This window comes from Globicephala melas, chromosome 13 (assembly GCF_963455315.2).
Source record: "Globicephala melas chromosome 13, mGloMel1.2, whole genome shotgun sequence".
NCBI lineage: Eukaryota > Metazoa > Chordata > Mammalia > Artiodactyla > Delphinidae > Globicephala > Globicephala melas.
Window position 1 is genome coordinate 72,449,839 of NC_083326.1, and position 9,325 is coordinate 72,459,163.

A 9,325-nucleotide genomic window follows, 5' to 3' on the forward strand; every position below is an offset into this window, starting at 1 on the left:
CCCAGTTCTCATCATGATTGAAATACACCCATTTTGACTCTTGGCCACGGGGCCTTAGAGTGACAGAAAGTACAGAGGCCACAGGGTGGGTGGAAGCTGCCTGGGGGTGTCAGAGAGCAGGGTGGGCCCTGAGCCTGCCCACCGTGTGCCTGTAATCATCCCTTCAGAGGATTTCACATGAGAATGCATGTAAAGTACCTTCCAGGATGTCTGGCTCAAAGGAGGCCCTTAATAAATGAGAGCAGTGATCTCACCATCATCAGATATGTTACCCTCGGATGGGCCCTGTTTTGCCAGGCATGGCACGGGGACGATGGTAGGAGCCGTATGTACAGCAGCCAGTGGAGGTGGGTTGATACAGCCTGGGTTGGAGTGAGGTTTCTGTCCTGCCTGGAAACCTACGTGGAAAGTCATTTCACTAACTCTTACGTGTTCTTAGCATAAAACCCCAGTGTAAGGGCAAGGACGTTCAGTCCTGCAGACTCTTAAAAGACATCACCAGGACCTGCTCCTGCAGAGACACTTGAGCTTGCACTTCCTGGGTGTTCGATGGGAAAGTCTCCGAGGCTCCCTCCCTCTTTTGGTAAAATGGAACAGTATTAGTCACCTGCTTCAAAGAGTACATGAAAGAAATAGCAGTGATAGAAAAAAATCATATTTAAGTATATCAGTGTGCAAGCTTGCCACTGGAAGCTTTTTTTAAATAGGCATATTTTCCAGGTCAGTAACTCAGATCTGAGCATCGTGGGGTAAAACAGATTTATTTGGACTGTACTAATTTGGAATTTTGAGAGTTGCACCTGGGCTGGGCTCACATTCTTTCATCTGAATAAATGGTTTGCTAAGAAATCAGCAATGCTGGCAAGCCTGTGCAAAGGGATTTCACCTGGGCAGAAGCATTGCACTGTGCTGTGCAGCTGCAGATGAACTGCTTGTGTCGGTGAAAGCAGACCTGGAAGACCGGCTGCTGGGAACCGTTGTTAGTGCTCCAACTTCCTCATTAAGCCTAATCGTCAGCCAGCTGCATGTGGTTAAAACTTTCCGCAGCCTTACCTTCTCATGGCCTAGACTCCTTGTCCAGTCTAGCAAGGTTTTGGTTGAAGTTTCAACATGAAACAGTTTTTCTCTGGAGGACTGAACAGTATCTTAATTGGTTTATGTCCAAAAGGATGAAGTTAAATAAAAGTCCCTTTGTCCAAAGAAGGGCCCTCTCCTTAGCTGGAGATGCCTCACTTTGATTCTTGACAGTGAGGTTACCCCAACGTCTGACCCACTGGCTTTCCCGAGGAGTGCATGAGGTGACGCCCTTGACACTAACGCTTTCACAGTGGCACACCGTGGGCCGTTCAGGAGGGCTGTCATCCTCATCGCCGTTGTTCTGGTGAAGTGCTCTGGTGCTATTTGTGTTTTTGTAAAATGGTTCAGAACTGACTGGACTCATCTTTCAGCGTGTCAGCAACTGCCCACCCTGTCCTGTTAATTTCCGTTGTTTTCCCTTGTTGGCAACAGAATTAGCTACATCCATCTGATGGCCCACTTTCGAATGCACACTCAAATCAAGAACCAGACAGCTGCCCTCATTAGTGGATTCCGTTCCATCATCAAACCTGAGTGGACCCGGATGTTCTCGACCCCTGAGCTACAGCGACTCATCTCCGGGGACAATGCTGAGATCGATCTGGAAGATTTAAAGTAAGGAGTGAGTGCAGGGGCAAGGTTGAAATTCTTAGGCCTCCAAGAAAGCAAGCTGCTCCTTTTTTGGGTTCCTTTTGGAGAGTTTTCAGGGTCCTGTCTCCAGATGGACTCCTCTTCCCTGATCTCTGGGTGAGTTGCTTTGGAAGAAAAGCTCAAGCCCTTGTCTGCCTGGAGACTGAGAAGCAGAAGCAGAGCTTGAGGCCCGTGGGGCTCTCCAAAGTCCTAGGAAACAGTGGTGCAGGGTCTCCTGTCAGCTTCTGCTGGGAAACAACAGGGCCTACAATGCAACGCTCCACCCACTGAGCTTCCGGAACCTGGGGTTACTAAGGCACGAACTTCTGGCTTAACAGAAGTTTGTCGTCACCCAGGCTGGCCAGAGTTTGCTGTGCCGCTTGTCTAAATTCCATGCCTGTCTTTGTCTGTAAGCGCCCATCAGAATGTGTGGTTGAGCCCTTGTCTGCATTGTTTTCAGGAAGCACACAGTGTACTACGGTGGTTTCCATGGAAGTCACAGGGTCATTATCTGGCTCTGGGATATCCTGGCCTCTGACTTCACGCCCGACGAGAGAGCCATGTTTCTGAAGGTATTTCATATGTTATCTATACGTGCAGGGGGCCAATTCCAGAAGTTGATTCTCAAGAGAACCAGTTTTTCCAACAGGGCCTCTTGTAGGCATAACAATCTCTGCCAACCTGTTGAGCTGCTTACCCCCCTCTCCTAGAAAGAGGAAAGCCGGTCTCTCCTAACCACGTGGTCGGTGCCCCTCACAGCAGGCATATTTATGTCTCTGGGTGGCCTGTCACCACACCTGCAGTGTCTTGCCCTGTGCCTGCCCTTTTCTGTGGCTGCAGACAGCCCCAGAGCCAGGGGGAAGCCACAGAACTGTTGTACAGGAGAGAATGTGACTGTACTTTCTTTAAATATAGTGATAGCAGAGCCCCAAGGTTCTTCCTGCCCTCCAATCCTCCTCCTGTCCCAGGAGACTGACCACCCCTCCCTCCCTGGACCAGCTCTGGCTGGCAGCGGGCAGCAGGCCTGATCAGCCTGAACTGGGAGGGGCATAGACTCACCTGCGTCTGTTTCCTCACCCTTCAAACGGGTCGAGTCACACAGCACCTGTGGTGTGATTAGCTGAGCTGGGGTTCACAGAGGACACAGCACGGTGTGGAAATGCTTCTAAGTAGGATCCGCTGCTGCGTTCTTTACGGTGGAAAATACAGGATATTAGGATAGTGATATATCTTGTCAATACTTCTTGTAAAAACCGTTTCTGAAGCATGACACATAAACGTTTTGGATCGTCTCAGGAATCTCACTACCATTCATGACATTGTTTAAATGGTAATATTTATTTTAAGACCTAAACACTCAGCCTGACACAGAGTTTTGAAGCACAGCTTGGTGTTGTAAGTAGCAGGTCCCTAGATCCCCTGGAGAAGGGAGAGCGTTGGGCTAATGTTGAACTAAAGAAAGCAAACGGTTTCTTAGGATTTCCCTGTGCAGGTTAAGCACTTGGATTTCCAGGTGGGTAGATGCCTCTGTCCAGGCAGGACTAGTCATTTTGGGAAATGACACAGGAGCTACCATCTGGAAAATGCAAGGAATTCCAAGAGTGTAGCAAGGAAGCGAGGCTGGCTGCCCACAGGCCCCATTTGGGGCATCCAGTACCTTGGTCTGCCTTCAGCCCCGCTGGCTCCTGAGGCCTGGTTTTTGTTAGCGTGCTGAGAGGAGATTAGGAACCAAGCTCACAGGGGCTGCCCGGCAACCCAGCAGGCCCGCGTGCACATCCTCTGCGTGGCGAAGAAGCCGAGCGGCAAGGCAGGTGCAGAGCGAGCACTCACGCTTGGTGGTGTGCTGCGTGCCCCTGGCCTCGGCCCTCAGCTCAGGCCTCCCCCTGACACGCTTAGCGGGCCCCCCGGCTCCTCCCTCTCCGGTGCTCTTGTCGAGTGGTCTCTCCCTGAGGGCGGCGTCAGCCAGGCCCACTCTGACTCCCGGCCCTGCTTTGTGTTGCAGTTTGTGACCAGCTGCTCCAGGCCCCCGCTCCTGGGATTTGCCTACCTCAAGCCTCCCTTCTCCATCCGCTGTGTGGAAGTGTCGGATGATCAGGTACCGCTGCTGGGGAAGAGCCGGCCCCTCTTGGTGAGGTCTGCTGCACCTACCGGGTGGGGCGCTTGTCCAGTCGTATCCACAGGGCGGGCAGCCAGCCTCCTTGGCCGGGTGAGGAGGTGTCGCGGTTCTCGGGCCAGGAGCACAGGTGGGCCACTTTGGGGCCTCAGCTCTCCTGGAGGTCCCTTCCTCGTTACTCCCTCAGGGAAGAATACCTGCGGGGCATTTTTCGTAGCTGCTGGTACAGGTCTGAGCAGCAGTGTGGGAGAGGGGTTGGAACGTGGGCTCAGGAATTGGACAAGCGCAGGCTTCAACTCCTCCACCTGCCGGCTGTGCACACCTGGGTACGCGGCCTCATTCCCTCCTCTGCAGAGGGAGAGTGGACGCCCTAGGGGTTATCATGTTCTGTGTGCCACAAGCCTGACCCACAGTGGGTGCTCAGATGGTAGCCGTTGTTATAAGTTTCTCATCCCCACAAAAACCCAGTGGCCTCTGAGTGTAGCTGCCTTCCACGATGCCACCGCCCTCACGCTGATCCCTCCTCTTAGGTGACACTAGACGACCCTCAGCCACCTTACTTAAGGAAGGCTGCCCCAAGTTACGGTCTGTCGCAGGCCGCAGCGCTGGCAAGGTCAGGAAGGAGTTTGTTACCATAACGTTTTTACAGTGTTCCGGCTCTTTGCACATTGGTTTACCGATGGTTAGCAGTTAAACCAGAGGTCCTGTTTCCAACTGCTGCTTCATGCAGGCTTCCGCCGTGCAGGACCCCAGGAGCCAGGCTTGCTTCTGTGCACCCACCTCTCCAGGCTGGTTGTCCTCCGCAGGGGGCCGGTCCAGCCCTCTCCCCAGGCGCCCCCCAACCTGAGGCTGTGGGATGTGCTTGCAGGACACTGGCGACACCCTGGGCAGCGTCCTGCGTGGCTTCTTTACCATCCGCAAGCGGGAGCCAGGTGGCCGCCTGCCCACCTCCTCCACCTGCTTCAACCTGCTCAAGCTGCCCAACTACAGCAAGAAGAGCGTCCTGCGGGAGAAGCTGCGCTACGCCATCAGCATGAACACGGGCTTCGAGCTCTCCTAGCTCCCAGCCACCCTCAGCCCCAAGAGGCGGCGTTCCCCTGGGAGCACGACTGACGCGCCAGGGCACGCTGGCCCCCAGACCCTCTCTATAGCCATAAGACGTCCCCTGTGGCCTCAAGAACTTTGGATGCACGTGACAAAGCTACCCAGCACTCTCCAGGTGACACTAACAGGAAGGGGGTGTTGAAAATAAACCTCCAGATTCCGCCAGCATTGGTCCTTCTTTCCTACTTTACAGCAGCCTGAAGCCGAGGCCTGTGATGGCAGTGGGGCTTCTCTTTTTGTTAATTTGGTCTTTTCGTGAGTTTCTGTTCCTTAACTTTCTGAGCGAGCCATGCATGAACAAGTCCCAGGAACACCAAGGCTCCGGAGTGGTTTTCAGGGCGTGGGCCTGAATGCATGAAGCCGACCTAACGTGAGATGCGTCCCTTCCGTTTCTGAAAACTCTTTACTCAGGTAAGGCCTCGCCAAGCCTCTATGCACCCTGCAGAGTCTCAGCCTCCGTCCCGTCCGCAGCAGCCTCTCTCCAGATAGCCAGGCCCACCTGCCCCCGGGCAGCAGAGGTGCCTGCCGGTGAGACCACAGAGCACTGGAAGCTCAGGGTGCTGCTCCCACCTCAGAGCCACGAGTTCCACTCGGCGGCGGTCCTCTGCCCATTCTCACCTCAGATGCTCCGGGTCCTCAGCAGCCGGGCTGCCAGGGAGCCCCTTCTAGCTTGCTCCCGTCTTGGGCGCTCACGTTGGCATCCCGGGTTTGGGAGAAAAAACCCGTCGTTCCTTAAGAGCAGCTCCGTTTCCAGAAGGCGCTAGCTGTTACTCGAAGCCTGCTGATTCCTGGGGAGGGCGGCTGCCTTTCCCCTGCTTGTTGGCCACACTTGTCGTCTAGTGAGGAACAAACACCAGCTGAAGGTACCTGTCCCATCTGGGCAGTGGCTTTACTCTGTAGATTGTAAAAGTCCCAAGAAACTTGGGTCTTGTTTCCCGTCCTTCCTCAGCACTGGGAACCCGGGAGCCCTTTGCACTGACGGAGGCTCATGAGGCTGAGGAGACTTACGGGCCCTCCGGGTTTTTTGGTTTGGGGTTTTTCACTTTGTTTTCTCTTCCAACCCATTGCACTCTTCTGCCGTCATTCTTCACCTTTATCACGAGAACTGTACTCTAGATCCAGGGAATTGAGGCAGAAGCCATGTTATTGTTCTGTGTGGACAGCCACCCACCTCGCCCACGTCACCACACTCCCGGTGCATCCCCACCAGCCAGATTGAAGCCAGACTAGAGGCCAGGAGCCGGCAGAGGACTCACAGCTCTCTTCCACATAGCAAAACACCTTCCAGAAAGAACCTTCATGTTGGTGGCAAAGCGGGCAGGACCTGTCTCCATGGCCTCCGGCAGAGGGTTTCAGCCAGGTGCCGGCATCCTGCCCAGGCTCACGTTTGGCCGTGTTAGAGCCCCAGGCTTCTACAAAACAGAGCACGTGTTTTACCTTGATGGGGAGACGGCAAGGAATTTAAAGACAGATAGGAATTTATTACTCTTATTATTATTAAGATTTGTCAGTAATCTCCAATTCTGTGGACTTGCCACTATCTTTAAACACTTGATTCCTTGGGAAATTCCTTTTAAATGTGCGTGTTGTGCTCTGGGCAGGTGGGTACATTTATGCTGGTGCCTAAAAGATTGTCACCCTGCACTAAGAGGTTTGATTCTTATTTCCTAGGGGTCTGCCAGTGTGGGATGCAGAGAGAGTGGGTTCCTAAGCACCAGCATCGACTTTGTTCTTCTGACGAGGGGGGGTAGTTTGTCATTTCATTTAACTTCAACAGCTGGAAGTATTGCACTATCTGAAACCCTGAGTCTGTGCTTTTCTAGGTGGTGTTCACAGACACCTCGATGGCTCTTGATGGCTCTGAAAAGTTGTGGGGTGGAGCTTGTTTTCGTAGATAACTTCGGATTAAAACAACAAAAGCTTTATTAAATTTGTACTCAGCACACAGTGGCTTTGTTCTGCTTTTTATGTCGGGAAGGAGCACTTTGCAACCGAGTGCCTGGAGAGCTCAGGATGGGGCATCTGGGGCTTAAAGGGCGTGCAGGCTTCCACAGCGGGAAGAAGACACAGAGGATGATGCAGCAGACAGCCGAGGCTCACTGCCTCACCAGGGTCAACAGTGCTGGACAGTGTGTCACCTTTCAGGTAAAGCTAAAGCCCCCTTAGGCACCCTGCATGCTCCCCATCCTTCTCACGCATTTCCCAGAGGCAGCCACCACCCTGGATTACATGCCTTCCACGGTAACGTAAAATGGTGACAGGTGTTTATTGAAAAAAATCCAGATAATTCAGAAGTGCTCAAAGTAAGATTTTCCAGCTAATCTGGGTGTATTCGGCTTTCCTCCATTACTGAGGGTCGCATTTGCAGGACACGCCAGCCCTGTCTCTTCCTGTTACACAAGACCAGGTTTACACCCAGCAGAAAGCCCATCTCAACCCTGCCAGTCTTTCCAGCTCCTCCCGTGAGTTCTTGCTGCCTCCCCTGGCCTGGGGGCACCTGAGGATCTGAGCATCAGGAGAGAGGTCTTGAAAGCCTGCCAGTTGGGCCACCTGGGCTCCCAAGAGGAATTCGCATATGCCAGGCTCCCTCCCACAGAGCATTTATATCCTGCAAAGGAAAAACATTCTGCAGAGTCCCCCAAATCCATCAGTGGCCTCCAGTGTGGGGCACACCCACCTAAAAAACTAAAGCCTTATCCTGTGATATTTTGGCTTTTAATTACAAGTTAGTACTGCAAACAGAAAGTTTGTCTTTATAACTAGGGAAAACAAGTGGGGTGTTTTCCATTACTATTAAAATGAGGACAATTCAATACACTGATAGAACTTGCAGGTGCCTAAGAATATTTAGGTGGAACGCAGTTGGAGGAACACAGGTCAGCACTGTTTCTGACTCCAGCAAAGCCATCAGCCTATGTTTGTGCTGCTGATGTAGCCGATACACGCTGCTAACTGTGAGAGGTACAGACAGGCGGGTTGTCTCTAAAGCCTGGCTAACGTGTAGACCCAGGGCCCCCCTTAGGCTGAAGTCTTATTTCCTGGAAATGTCTTAAATTGATAAGAGCTGGTGGAGAACTGTGGAAAGTGTTCATTCTGTGTCTTTTCCAAGAAACAGAGGCACGTGTGCAAACCCGGTCCCTCACTTCCTGCTCTAATTCTTATGGGGCAGCCTGGTTGTGTGCATTTCCGGGAGTCCTGGTGCCACCACGGGGGTGGCCAGAGCTCAGTGGCGTGATGTGCACCCAGCACGAGTCAGCACTCAGATGTCAGCCCTCTTCCTGCCCTTCCTCACCTTTCACGTTGCGAAACCCGGGCTGCCCCCGCACCTGGTCGTCGGGCTCTGGCCAGGCTTCCAGAGTAGCTTCTGGTGCTACCGACAGTCACAGCAGGATGAAGAGAGATGACACGGAGGAGGGTCCTCTGTGATCTCTGTGGAGCTTCTGCAGAGTGGGGAGAAGCACACGCCCTCCTCTGCACTGCCTGCGGCGCAGGGCTGAGCAGGAAAGGACACAAGCAAGAGCACGTCAGCCAGAGGATCCTGGCCCAGGTGTTCCCAGGCTTGTGCCCCCCATCCCCCAACCAACACATGTGCACACAGCCACACTCCCACACAGTGTGACACTTGAGTAACGCTGAGAAGGGGCTGCTCTGAGGCCCAGACGGGATCCACGGTATTCTCCAGCCTTTGGAGCATGGAGTCAGAATGAAGCAGCCTCTCATTATAATCATCGTGATGGTTAACATTCGTTACAAGCGTGTGCTTAACAGGTGGCAGCTGACTCCCGAGTCTGGTGGAGTGCAGCTCTAACTGAGGACGCTAGAGAGAGCAAGGGCTTCGGAGCATCTGGAACTGGGTTCGCGTTCCAGCTCTGCCTCCCGCCAGCTGGGAGGCTGTGGGTGAGGCCCCTCGCTTCCCTGGGCTTCCATTAAGTAGGCGGGCGGCACTCACCGTGCCACGGAGGAGTCGGAGTCAGCGGCCGCAGGACCCCAAGGAGCTGGGCTCCACCATGCTCAGCCCAGCCCCAGGGGTGCAGGTCCTCCTCTGCCCGAGCCCTGGCGGAGCTCTGCGCTTCCCCGCACACTCAGGCCAGGCATCTCCCCAACCCAGGACTCACAGCTGCATTCCCTTTGTGGTTTTCTCAGCTCTTGGAAATTTGGGGGGACTGGGGTGGGTCTGTCAGTTTACAGACCCTACACCTAGAAGCCAGACTGCAGGGATCCCCCCAGCGACAGCAGAAGACACCCCACTGAAGCTGGGCCACAGAGGAAGCCAAAGCAGAGCGTCGAAAACACTCACGTGCACACGAGTCCCCAGGGAGATGCTGCTTCAGCTGGTCTGGCTGGGGCACTGCGCCGCAGACCACGCAGAGGAGCAAAGGCTGGAGTGTCGTCCGCTAAGCC

At 53.9% G+C, this 9,325-nt stretch overlaps 1 protein-coding gene across 3 annotated transcripts in view; it reads left to right on the plus strand.

Annotated features, from left to right (window-relative positions):
- UBE3B (ubiquitin protein ligase E3B) overlaps nucleotides 1-6,871 on the plus strand; it is a 57,420-nt gene extending 50,549 nt beyond the window's left edge. For all 3 annotated transcript variants that reach the window (XM_070047064.1, XM_030860614.2, XM_030860615.2), the window contains exons 25-28: nucleotides 1,510-1,692; nucleotides 2,168-2,279; nucleotides 3,710-3,802; nucleotides 4,689-6,871. In XM_070047064.1, coding sequence (XP_069903165.1) covers nucleotides 1,510-1,692; nucleotides 2,168-2,279; nucleotides 3,710-3,802; nucleotides 4,689-4,880 — 580 coding nt within the window. In that variant the 3' untranslated portion in view covers nucleotides 4,881-6,871. The remainder of the gene's footprint in view (nucleotides 1-1,509; nucleotides 1,693-2,167; nucleotides 2,280-3,709; nucleotides 3,803-4,688) is intronic.
- The last annotated feature ends 2,454 nt before the right edge of the window (nucleotides 6,872-9,325 follow it).